The sequence below is a fragment of the Pinus tabuliformis genome, chromosome 7 (genome assembly GCF_031772625.1).
Source record: "Pinus tabuliformis cultivar Carrire ecotype Pingquan chromosome 7, CPIR1, whole genome shotgun sequence".
NCBI lineage: Eukaryota > Viridiplantae > Streptophyta > Pinopsida > Pinales > Pinaceae > Pinus > Pinus tabuliformis.
The window spans coordinates 2,062,614,177-2,062,627,831 of NC_142293.1; the positions used below are offsets into that span (position 1 = coordinate 2,062,614,177).

A 13,655-nucleotide genomic window follows, 5' to 3' on the forward strand; every position below is an offset into this window, starting at 1 on the left:
CTAGATCTGGTCTCATTGTAGTCAAATAGATAATACTACCAACCAACTGTCTATACAATGTTGCATCTGCATATTTTGAACCATCATTCACCTCAAGTTTGTTGTTCTACTGTAAAGGCACAAATGAAACCTTGCACTCATCCATTTTAAATTTAGTCAACAAACTCTTAGATTACTTACCCTGGGACAAGAAAGTTTGGCTTGAATCTCTCCAAACTTCTAGACCCAAACAGTAACGCATTTCTCCAAGGTCCTTCATCTCAAATTTCTATGATAACTACTGCTTGATTTCTTCAATGAGGTTGTCTACACTCCCTGTCATGATCATATCATCTACATATAAATAAATCAACACTATCTGCCCCTCATCATTAAACACGGTATACAAATTAGGATCATTTTTGCTCTGTTTATAACCATGCATGAGGAAAAATGAATCAATTTTGTCATACCAGGATCTAGGAGCCTGTTTTAAACCATATAAAGCTTTCTTTAATCTACAAACTAACTGCTCTTCTCCCTTCTTAATAAATCCCTCACGTTGCACTAAATATACTTCTTCTTTTAAATCACCATTTAAGAAAGCAGATTTAACATCTAATTGATGTATTTTCCAATGATGCTTAGTGGCTAAAGCAATAATCATTCCAATAATATTTAATTTTGCAACAGGGGCAAATGTTTCTTCAAAGTCAATACCTTCTTTCTGGAATACCCCTTTGCAAGCAACCTTTCATTATACTTATCAATAGACCCATTTGCTTTAAATCTCAACTTAAATAACCATCTACAACCTATGAGTTGTTTACCATGAGGAAGCTTTACTAGATCCCAAGTATTATTCTTAATAATAGATTCATATTCCTCCTTCATTGCTTCCTTCCATTGACAACTCTTACTAGCTTCATGAAAATTAGAAGGTTCAGCAATGTTTAATATGCCAGTCATGAATGCGCAATCCCTATACTAAGCTGGTAAGTGTTTCATCCTACTAGATCTCCTAAGTGGTGGGGTGTCAACTATTCTGCTCTATTCTTATCTTTGTGGACTGAACTCAATTTCCTCCTCTTTATCTTTCTGCTATTGTTGTTGTTGATGTTGTTACTATTGTTGTTGACTGATTCCTGTTTCAACATCCTCATATGAAAGTAAGGGTACATGCCATTCTTCATTATTTTTAACAGGGTTTCCATCATCAACCTGTTCATAGAATACTACGTCTCTACTAGCAAACACCTTGTGAGTAAAAGGATCAAACAATTTATAAGCCTTATACTCACTGTAGTATCCAATGAAGGTACATTTAATGGCCTTTGAATCTAACTTCTTCTTGTTTTCTTTGGGAACATGCGCAAAAGCTTTACAACCAAATACTCTAAGATGACTTACTATAGGCTTGAAGCCAAAGAATTCTTCAAAAGGAGTTTTATAATCAAGACTTTTAGTGGGACTTATATTCTTCAAATACACCGTAGTATTGACATCTTCCGCCCAAAAGCCATTAGTTAGATTCTTACCTTTCAACATACTGCGAGCACACTCCACTAGTGTTGTGTTTTACCTCTCAACTACTCAATTCTGTTGAGGAGTGTAAGGTGTTGTAAATTGTTGTTGTATCCCATGCTCTTTGCAATATTTGATGAAATCCCCTTTCTTGAATTCTCTGCCTTGATCTAATCGAAGAAACCTGATGAACTTTCCTGTCTCCTTTTCGATCATGTTCATGAACTGCTTGAAATACTCAAAGGCATGACTCTTCAGTCTTAGAAAATAGACCCATGTGAATCTTGTACAGTCATCAACAAAGATTAGAAAATAGTAGGCCCCGCCTAACGATCTTGTCTACATAGGCCCACATAAATCAGTGTGTACAAGTTTGAGTGTATCCCTCTGTTTCCTATCTTTAACAGTAGGAAATTCATCTCTATGTTGTTTACCGAATGCACATGCTTCACAATCAATATGCAACTTTTTCAAAACAGGAAGACCATTCACCATACCTTTGTTTTGCAACAATATAATATCACTGAAATTGATGTGTCCAAGTCACTGATGCCACAATTTTTCAGTAGACTTATCTGATGACATCAATGCTTGTGGTGATGTACTCTTCACATCCAGTTTGTAGAGTCCTCCTATACGAACACCTATAGCAATAGGCTTCATCTGGTCCAACAAGTCTTTAATAATACAATAAGATTCAAAGAATTCTACCTTGAGATCCTGATCTGTAATCTTTGATACAAAAATCAGGTTCTTCTTAATACCAGGTACATAACACACATCAGATATATTCCTGATGTTTCCATCAGGTAGAGTGACAAGGACAACTCCATGTCCCTTGATCTTGTACCCTCTATCATCTCCAACGTTAGTGTTGAATTCTCTAAAATTTATGAACCATTGCTTTTTACCTGTCATATGTGAGGAGGCTCCTGAATCTATGAACCAAATATCTGATTCATCCTCCTCGGTGGCTAGTGCAGTCCCAGCCATAAATAATCTGACATCCTGGTTCTGATCTGCATCAGCCATATGACCTAGATGTCTTCTCTGCTTGTACCTCTCCCCATCTGCCTTTTTCTTATGGCAAAATTTAGCAATATGGCCTATCTTACCACAATAAAAACATTTAGGAGCAGAGTCATGTTTATGCGAGGTCATACCTTGTGGTGTTCTTTTTCATGATGCGTTACCTTTCCTGTGATCAGCCACTTCTTTCCCCTTCGGCTTGAACATGGTCATCAATGCAATATCTGGAATTTGAGGTTTGAGGGACAACCTCCTTTCCACTTCTTGTAGGAGGATCCTGGTAAGCTCTTCAAAGCCTAAAGTCTTTTCTCTTGCATTCAATCCTGTTATAAACATCTGATAATCATCTGTCATGTCATTCATGGTAATCGTCACCAGATCATCATTCACCATAGTCTTACCGATATCATTTAGTTTATCTTTAACCTCCTTTATCTGAGATATGAATGAAGAAACAGACTCATTCTCCTCCATCTTGATGGAGAGAATCTTCTTCCTAAGGTACAAAGTTCGACTAGTGTTCTTGATCTCATACATTTATTTGAGAATCGTCCATATGTCATTTGTTGTCTTTCACTCCAGACTGTGAGGGATGATGCAATCTTTGACTGATAATTGTAGGAGAACCTTTGCCTTCATCTCCCTTTTCTCCCAGTCTTGAATTGTTGTATTTGATCCACTAGTTGCAGTAGTCGGCTTGACCTCATCACCGGTGGCAATGCCATAGGCATTCTGTCCCTCAAGCAGAGTCTAGAGCTTAAACTTCCAATTAGTGTAATTGGAACCATCAAGCTTATTACTCTCATTCAGATAAGATTCCGCGATTTGATTATTCATTTTTAATGAATAAAAACTTCAATAAATTCAAACAAACCCCAGATCTTCTTTAAAAAAACTGGACAGAAGGTGGATGCTGGACGGCACGTCGGGAACCAGCAACACTGAGACAATGGTTACCACATCCAGCCCCTATTATTTCTCGTATTGAAGTGTTGCTTTCTCTGCCAGCGTCTTGGAAACAACATATGACCAGGTGGGGGGATTTTTAGTTTGGAGGAAATCAAGGTCTGTCTAGCAGGGTGCGTCGATCTGCTGATTCTGCTCCGTTGATTCGTTTATGGAAACTGTGGCCGCGGATGATGTGACCACCATACATTTCACGGTTTGGGCCTTCGTGTAAGACTTCAGAACATTAAGGGTTTCGTTGATCGCTGGCTTGATCACATCATTCATATGGATGAGGATCTCACCACAGCTCAAGCATGCCACAATTTTCTCCTGTAACAGCTGCAACAGAAACACGCAGCCACGCAGCCTTTTCCAAGGCTCTCAGCTCACCACACACGACAATCTCACTTGGACAACACTCATCAATCCACACCAATCCCTTGGCGGTCGACTCCTCCACGCGGCCTTCGTGGTAACCCTCACTAGTTTCACACGCAGTTGGCTTCTTCCACGGCTGAAGATGCAGCAAACAAAAAAATGCCTCTTTTTCACACAACAGGCTTTCTAAACCACGCTCTCCCACACGGTCACACACGCAGCCTCCTTAAGCATGCACCCACGCGGTATTTCTCCAAGCAGCCTCCCACTATTCCACGACCATCATGAACATGCAGCCCCTTTTCTTTTTGTTTCCATGATCGACGCCCTTATCCACCAAGAAGTCGTGAAGGTCTTTGCAGCTATTCATCACAGAGTCGCGACGTCGCACCGAGTTTTTAAATTGAATCCCATGTGAAGTGCTACAGTGCGATCGTCGTGTTTTTCCACCCAAACTGCGTGATGATTTCGCCTCAGTCACACCCTTCACTCAGCATACAAGATCGACAACCCTCCAACTCTAATACCATGTCAAGAGTAGCATAGGTAAGACATGAAATGAAAAACCAACACAAGAGGAGTTCACAGGTGAGGATCACCTGGAGCTACCTCAAGCAAAATGCCACACAGGCTTCACATTAATCTTCAATATTAAATCGATAGAATTTGCTAGGGACAGCAAATCATATCCCAGGAGAATAGGAACCAAAAAACTATAGAAAGTAAAATTCACAACTAGGTAACAACAATAACCTATTCTCCATTAATTCTAACACGAGCTTCGAGTTTTAGCCGGTTTTCTTGGAAGCGAGATAGTGAATAACTACGATACAAATGTGAAGGAATTGCTTCATGAAATTATGCATAATACGGTGTAATTGATCAGTGATATGCTTTGAAATGATAAAGCAACGGTTGACTCGTGCCTGGCTGCAAGCATTAAACTATGCCATTCGAATTTCACCATGTAGTTTCTTGTAAATTCATTTTGATCCCCTTGTAAATCACAAAATCCTTGTTGTTCCAAGGAGAAATACACCATACCGAATTAAAATCTTTGTTCAACAAGTGTACCCTTGAGTTATTTGTTGGTTTTGCTCTCGCACCATAGCCAATTAAATGCTTCTTCAACAGATACCAGTTCTATTTTTACATCTTCTGGCTCTCTTTTCCTTGAGCATGCATGATACAAAGTTAATGAAAATATCAAATTCATGTTAGACTAATATCATCCTAGAAAAAATTCTATACAAAGTCTTTTTTTGGGTCATGAGAAGTATGTCTGTAATGAAAACATGTCGAGATTAATGTAGACACTATTCAAACTGAACTCTAGATTAAGATTCTGTTACTAATTTATAGGATTAAGTTCAACTTCCTTAAATTTGTGATTGCTATATATATTATGCATTTAATGTATGAAGAACACAGCGTGCACTGCAGAGACGGTCTTACAGGTGGTGTTTCACACCTATGGGATGATCAGTTATTTAATAAAAATATATTCTTGATATTTTGACATCGTATCAGAGCTACAGGGCTGAGGAAGCCTGTACCTGAGAGGAGAGAGGTCAATGCGATTGATTCGAAATTAGGACGGACTTTGGAGATAAAATCGCGTGATTTCAGCATGGACTTTGGAGAGAAAATCGCGCGGATTTCACTTCTTCAGATCGGTGCTAGTGCTTGGAGGAAAATCGTGTCGACCTTGCGTGAGGTGAAAAGACTGTGTTTTTTTGACATTTCATGCTGTGGAGGATCCAAAGCTACGAAAGGCAGCTATCTGCTGGAGGTTGGCATCCAATTATCATGATTGAGGAGGCCGCGGGCTACGTGAGACCAGCAGCAGCAGAGAAGACACTGGAGAAGCTGCTCTAAGGCCATGGTTGACTTGAGGTGAAAAAAACCTGCATTGGCGTCCGTCTGAAGCGTGGATTGAAGCCATTGGTATTCCTTTTTTTTATGTTTGATTAAAGTCAACTATATGACTGGAGGCCGCGTGGAGGAATTCACGTGGATACGTCAGATGCCTGGAGGTGGGCAGTTCCTATTTCCAACCCTATAGCATTATAAATGCTCTCTTAATAGAGTCTAAGGACAGTCTTGGGAGACGGGTTCTGACATCGCCTCCGTTCTCTGGCTAATAGATTCTGATTGCATAGTGATGGAGAAATGCATGATGCCATCGTTGTTTCTATTGATGCCCATCGAAACGAGCAGAAAATGTATCATGGCATGTCGTGTATCATATGCTATCCAGTCCCCATACATTGCCACCAAATTTTGAATTGTATAATGGCGCTCCAGATTGGAATTTTGAATCTCAGAACCCGCGCTGCCATATTTTGTTAAACTTGAAAGAAGCTTTGGTCGGTTATAGTTTCTTTGCTCAGCATGAGCTTCCGGACAAGTTTGGTGCTAATGGCGATTGCGGTGGTTCTGGCTATCATTGCCTCTGCTGGTGAGAAAACTCATTTTAGCGTTGCCATTGGGATATTGGGATTCTGGGTTGCCATTTTAGCGTTGCCAAGATCTGATCCTCATCTTCCATGGCTTCTCTTCCGGTCATCCACCACCACAACCATGTGAATCTCATGTGCGCTCTGCAACCCAACACCACTGGCACCTATATATATATTACACCATTCTCTTCGCTCTTCCACACTCAGACCAAGAATCATACATACATACATATATAGGTGCTTTGTGTTGTTGCTTCTTCCATTCCTAATCCAACGAGTATTTTGATCTTTGTTGCTTCTCTCGGCGAGGTGGGTATCTGAACAATGGCCAAGCTATCCGCTTTCTGTGGCTTGATCGCCCTTTTTGCCTTGTTGGGTGTTGCCAATGCCCATGCTGGCCATAACTTTTATATTACGGGCAAGGTTTACTGCGATAACTGTGCTGCTGGATTCCCCACCAGGATTTCACCTGCCATCTCTGGTAAGCCAGCAACCACCCATTTTGGATAGTTTTTCAATTTGTTTTGCAGTTTTTGTAGATTGTTTTCATTTGGGCCACTGCATTTTCTTGTTGAAAAGATATGAAATAATAGATCTGGTGCTGAAGAATAGATCTGGTTTTAAGATTCTCCATGTGGAATGCTATTTGTGCTTTTCTGAATAGATCTATTCTTCCCTTTTGCTATTGTGTTCACATTACTTTCATTTTCTACACTCTTTGTTTTTAAGAGAAACGTGGGTTTCTGTCTGAAGCATAGAATGCACAGGGCACCCCTATGTTTGTTTCTGATATTTTGAGTATGAGTGTTGTGCAGGTGCCACTGTAGGTGTTGAGTGAAAGGATCGTGCTGGTAAGAGATTGTTCTATAATGAATAGCACACCGACAATTATGGGATTTTCAGTATCATTGTTCTGGGTGAGCACGAGCACGAAGCCTTTGAGGCATTTACAATGAGCAGCCCAACCTCATGCAACCTTAAAACTGATAGCAGCCGCGGTCCAGTTTACCTAACCCACAACAATGGGATCAATTCGGACGAAAGAAAGACTGGGCCTTTTGCCTTCAGGATTTTTGTGTTGGCTTTTATTACTGAAAGTTTCTTGCTAACCACAAATAGAATGGGGGCCTGTGGAAGGCGCATGGTAGTGAATTTGGAGATTCTGGAAGCCAAAAATGTCATAGTTAAGCTTTCCGGGGGCAGAGACAGTCTGTTTGTTCGATATTATCTGACCAGTGGCAATGGCGACGGGGATAATAATATTGCAGTGAATTCCAGGGAAGTGATGGCAAAGGCAGGCCCCGAATGGAAACAGACTTTTCGCTTGGAGTGCGCAGGGAGTATTGGAGATTGTAATGTTATCTGCGAATTGCAAAAGCAGTTTGTTAGGTTTGAGTTGAGGAAGAGAAGTAGCAGAATTAGAGTATTGGGAAATATGTTTAGAGCGTCCAAATTGGTGGGATGGGTTGAAATAGCATGGAAATATTTGTTGGCTTCTCCCACATTATCAATCAATGATTGGTTTCCCTTGATACCCTTTAATACTGTTATCAGTGGAGGTTCCCACCCGCCACCCAGTTTGCACATTGCAATCTCCATTAAGCCTCTCATTTTGGTTGATTCGGTTTCACAGCCTCCTAAAGAATACCGGACAGAGATGGAAATATATGATCCACAAGTCAATGAAATCAGGCGAAATAGGTGCATTAGGCGTGTAGAACGAAGTAACTGTCGATGTGACGGAAAGGTATGTTGCGCAGGTATCCATGGAGAGGGTCTTTTATCTTTCGTATGATGAGCAGCAGTAGCAATGATGAATTCGAGTTGGAAATGCATCATGGTCCAGAATGCAGAGACTAATAGCTATATATGAAATTCGATTACGTATCATTTTTGTGGGGAATATTATACACAATAAAGAATATAGTTTTTATCGAGCCATTTCAATGGTTGATTTATATATATTTCTATTTTAATGTTGAATAGATATATAATTTATAAATATAAATATTTGTATATATTTTATTAAATAACTAAGTAAAAGGACATTAACTTTTTTATTTCATTATGATTTATAACTACTTCATATATCAAGAATACATAATAATCTTTAAAACACTCGCCAACATCAAACTATTTATAAACTATAAACAAATAAGTTTACATATTTTGTTCATTTTAAAAATATAAACAATCACATAATTTTTTTCAAAACATAAATAAAAAGTTTACATATTTTGTTCATTTTAAAAATATAAACAATGACATAATTATTTAAAAAAAAACATAAATAAAAAAGCCATATAGCTAGCTTTGCATAATACGGAAAAAAAATTCTTGGATGTGTGGTAATGTTATCACTATATGTCATTTTTTTTTGTAAGTTTGATGATAGAGTTGGTAGCAATATTGGAAACACTTTCCACAAATTTTAATATAGATACAAATCCTATTTTCTTTTGAATAGGAACATACAATAAATTAGCTATTTTTTTGCATGTTAAAGTGCATTTTGAAAGAGTTCATATTGTTTTTCCAATATAGCTTTGATTACATACATAAAAGATACAAACACACAATTTTAAAATTATTCGGAGATGAAATAGAAACCAGACACGATCTACTTATAGGTTGACATGTTCATTTGACAACAGGTGGACGTGGCAAGGAATTAAGATGACCCTTGGAAATATTCATATTGCATTTCAAAGTTGTGTTATGATACTGTAAAATGCATGTATGATTTTTTTTGCTTTTCAACAAAGCCCTAATTCAAATTAAAGTGGTTGCAGGCATTGGACTTTGTGATTGTAGAAGCTAGGTGTCATGGAATCATGATATTTTTTAGCCTATTAAGGAATGTGTTGGTATGTTTGGTTGACTTGTGATGCTGGGCATAGAAGAGAAAAATAATTTAATATGTTTCTCATGAAGAGACCTTCACGAAAGAATATTTTTCTATCACAATTTGGTGCTCGACTAATCCCTTCAAGTTAGGGTGAGCCCCATGTGAACTATGGGGTCTCATGGTGTTGTGTTGAGTGAGTAGCAAGGTTAGGGAATTGATGAAAAGGGAAGTTGGGACAACTGGTGTTCATTATCACATTCGATAATATGTAAACAATGTTTATGTGGTAAAGGAAGGGAGTGTGGTTGGTGTTCAGATGCTAGAGACGACAAATATAGGACATGTCGACTTTCACAGTCTCGACTACAGGGAGCACAATGGATACATCAAGGGAATTGTCTCCTATGTTATCCATGGCACAGGGTGGGGTGTCGTGCTTTTGAGGGTGACTTTCACGGACACTTTGCTTTACAGGTACCAGAAAGATCTTTTCATCATAGCCAAGGATTTGTAGACAGGGCACTTGGTTTATTGCGGTACGAAGGCCAATCTTTGATACTATGATATCGAATACAAGACTAATGATATCAAAGAGAGGACTAGGAGATGTTTTTGTTGTTATGTCTTTGTTTCCATTCCTATTTTTAGATTTGGCACATGGTTAGGATAACTGTTTGCCAATATGTCTCTGTTGTGATAGCCATTTTGAGACTTGAAATTACAAGAGAACATTCATTCAGACTGACAACATAATATAACAGATTACAACATTTTAACTAAACAAATTTAGTTCTTAAAGCAAGAGAGTAGAGTATAACAAAAGTTTGCATTGGAAGTTTCTCAAAATATTTCGATTAAATAGAATTCAGTATTTATAAAACTATTTAGTTGACAAGAATCGAAACCTGCTTAGAGTTGGACACAATTTTTTTTTTGACTAAAAAATTTCAGTTCATAAAGCAAGAGAGTAAAGTATAACACAAGTTTTCATTGGAAGTTTCTCAAAATATTTCGATTAAATAGAATTCAATGTTTATAAAACTATTTAGTTGACAAGAATTGAAACTTGCGTAGAGTTGGACACATTTTTTTTTTTTGGAAAGTGTTTTAAAACATTTAAATTTGTTTGTGCCTAAACATATTAATGTTCATTCTTCCTTTGGAATTAAAATTTAAGATCTATAATAATCCATCGTGTTATTTTTTGCACTTTTATCATCCTCACATGAGGGAAAAACTAATACAAAGTTCTTATTGATGTTTACATAAATAGAAAATTACTACATTTTTTCATATGACTATAAATTAAACTTGAGAGGAAGGGGATGATACTTGTTGAAAGAAGAGGAAGTTTCTAATTGAAACTTTGTGTTGTTCTATTTTGTGTATTCTTGCTCTTAGCATCCAAAATCTGATTTTTGCCATTGAGAGTGAAAATACCATGTGTTTGTAAATTTTGCAGCAAATAATTTTTCGTTGTTTTTTCCTGCAAATATTCTTGGGAAGACATAGTAGCTAATTCAGGTAGTAGTTGCTTTAGAACTAGCCCGTTTTTTACACAATGTCACAAGATGTTGTTATCAGGAGTTCTTATAGTGCAACTGATAAAATGCAAAAAAAGAAAAGGGGTTTTCTGTTTGCACTCAAGCTAAATATTGACAGATCTTCTATCATTGCAGATGAATACATTGGGAAACTGCATACTACACAAACATGTTCAAATGGCGTTGAGAATGCATTTTCAATGACAAGTATTCCTTGCACATGTTAGAGAAGAAAACTGGTCAATAGATTTGTAGCAAAAAAGAAGTAGCTATCGTATGAAATGAAAGTTAGTTACTGAGTATGTACGTCCCTCGTTCTATTTGTCAATTATTGTTTTGAGGTCCTCTTCTATCTCAGTATTCAAATGCATAATGAAAGTGGCCTTTGTTGTAAAAAATGATTTTTCCTTGGTATATTTTATTATTCGTTATGTTTTTGAAGAGCATGGTTGGCATATCTTTTTTTTTTGCTCAAGCAAGAGTCGATCCTTTTATTTCATTAAGCGGAAAAATAGATTACAATAAATACAAACATCTCCCCGATGCCAAGGAAACCAAAAAAATTAGAAGATAAGCCACCTAGGTCGAAACCTTTTAGCCTTACAAAGAGAATCACCAAAACCAAGGAAAATAACCCAAATTTGCATTCCCGCCCTCGGAAGCCCGTGAAATCTCCCGCATCTCAGTCCCTGGAAGAGTCCCTTTGATCTGAGCCATCCATTCCCGCGCAAAAACCAATGGCTGAGGATGAAATCACTCAGCAAAGACGACTGAAGTTTAATGGGCCGCCCCTCCAAGTTGCACGATCAATCTTGACCGTTGATCCACACAGAGAGATCCTACGGTAGAGATTAATATCGCACCGAACAAGCAAACCAGACATTAGTGAGCGATGGAGGGCGGTTTTCCAAACCCTCTCTCTGCCACGTGTAGGATGCTGAATGGGATCGCTGCAAAAACGCTAAAACCGTTTCCTGTTTGAGAGCGGTGTGATCATCCGAAAACCGCCTAGGAAGCGGTTTTACTCTCCGAAACCCAAAAATGTGAAGATTCCGACTACCGGTAAAACATGGATTCCTTCCTCGCCTACTCAACTTCCTTGCCTGAACTTGGAACCCAAAAAAGAAGAGAGGCTCTCCATTAATTAAGGAACTGTGGTGTCCGCTTCGCTCACCCCGATGAACTGTGATGTCCATCTCACTAACTTCGGGAACCGACCAACCGTATTGAGGAGGAAAGCACCTTGCTAGCAATCTCTCTTCCCATTCCAGAGTGGATTGAAGAGGCTCGAAAGGAATGGTTTTCACATCCTTTGCTCTCCCAACTCATTAATAAATTGCAGGAGGATCCAAATTCCACAATGGCCTACTCTTGGGAGGATGAGATTCTTCGCTACAAGGACAAAGTAGCGATATCAACAACATCCACCCTTAAAAGTCGCATTTTGCCATAGTTACACTCATCTCCCACTGCAGGCCATTCAGGCTTTCAAAAGACATATGCTCGCACTCGACGTTCATTCTAGACAGACATTAAAAATGACATTCTTACTTTTGTAGCTAAGTGTGATGTGTGTCATCGCCACAAAGGAGAAACAGTAATTCATCATGGTGGTTGTGGATAGACTTTCTATGTATGCTCATTTTTGTGCCTTACCCCACCCTTTTACACCAGCTTTGGTGGCTCAACCTTTCATGGACCAGATCTTCAAATTGCATGGCATGCCCACTTCCATTGTGTCTAATCGTGACCCAATCTTCACCAGTAACTTTTGGCAGGAACTCTTCGGGTTACAAGGACCCAACTACAACTTAGTAGTACTTCCTATCATCCCCAAACTAATGGTCAAATTGAAGCAATCAACAAATTCGATTTTTTTGTACAGGTGAAATCGAATTTGCAAGTTCATACTTGTTATAGCTCCAAATCCCACTCTTATGATTTGTGATGCTGCACTCATGGCCTAGGGCAACCCCTCCTTCCAGACCTGGTCCAAAAATTTAAAAAACAGTGTTTTATTCCCTATACGCGACTTTGCCCTGAGTTACATGCGTGTACACGCGGGTTTGTCATACCCAACCCGCGTGTATCTATTAAAACACTTAAAAAATATATAATTTCCTCTTTTTCGGGCAGTGATCGCGGGTTTACCTGCTGGATCACCTGTTAGTGCCCGTGGCCCAACTGTTCCCAACCAACTCCTAACTAAAAAACTACTTTGGAGAGGGTATAAAAAGACATCAATGGGAAGGCCAAAAGGAGAGAGAAGAGAGCAAGATTATAATGCTGAGATTTTTCCCTTAGATCAGGTCTGAAGTCCCTAGTGCTTTCTGCACTTCCCCCATCTTGCATAGGAAACCCTTGTTTCCATGTGTATTGGTGATCATTCATCCTTGATACCATCTTTGGAGTAGGACTTGGAAGGAGCTCTTGACAGAGGCTTGAGGCTGGAACGAATCCGGGAGGAAGCTTGCTTGGAGCCTGCTGAAGGTGTTCAGGTGATATCTTTCCGATATTTGTACTTTATTTGCCTTTATTTATAAAGAAACACGTCTTTGTTCCCGAATAATCTTTCTTTATGCTTATGAAATTCTTGTGTTGAATTCTTGTGAAAGTGGTTACTTAAAGATTTTTTATAACTAACTTTATAGCATGAAGATGATTTATACATAAGTATTTGTACAGGTACTGTTGTGTTCTTTGATTTGTTTGTCTTGCAGGTCAAAGAAAGAAGAAGGGAACTCCAAGGAGGGTTTGCACCCTAACGGTCTTCTCGAACGTAGGACCATAGGTATGTGCCCTAAACCTTAGGATTTGCTTAAAAGTAAAGATGATGGTTGTGCGTGTGTTTCTTTAAATAAGCAATTTTCAGTCTGGTAGAGTATTAGCCCAAAGGACCCTAGGGGTACTTTCCCTTCAAACAGAATTGGCGACTCCACCGGG

The 13,655-nt window shown here is 38.7% G+C and overlaps 2 protein-coding genes across 2 annotated transcripts; both read left to right on the forward strand.

Moving 5' to 3' along the window:
• The first annotated feature begins 6,536 nt into the window (after positions 1-6,536).
• Positions 6,537-7,208, forward strand: LOC149256786 (pollen allergen Che a 1-like). The gene is made up of 2 exons (XM_089457508.1): positions 6,537-6,801; positions 7,136-7,208. Exons 1-2 carry the CDS (start codon positions 6,645-6,647, stop codon positions 7,156-7,158), a joined length of 180 nt encoding a protein of 59 aa, XP_089313634.1. The 5' UTR covers positions 6,537-6,644; the 3' UTR covers positions 7,159-7,208.
• Positions 7,209-7,440: 232 nt separating this feature from the next.
• Positions 7,441-8,115, forward strand: LOC149256787 (uncharacterized). Its single transcript, XM_089457509.1, has one exon. It carries the CDS (start codon positions 7,441-7,443, stop codon positions 8,113-8,115), a length of 675 nt encoding a protein of 224 aa, XP_089313635.1.
• Positions 8,116-13,655: the final 5,540 nt, after the last annotated feature.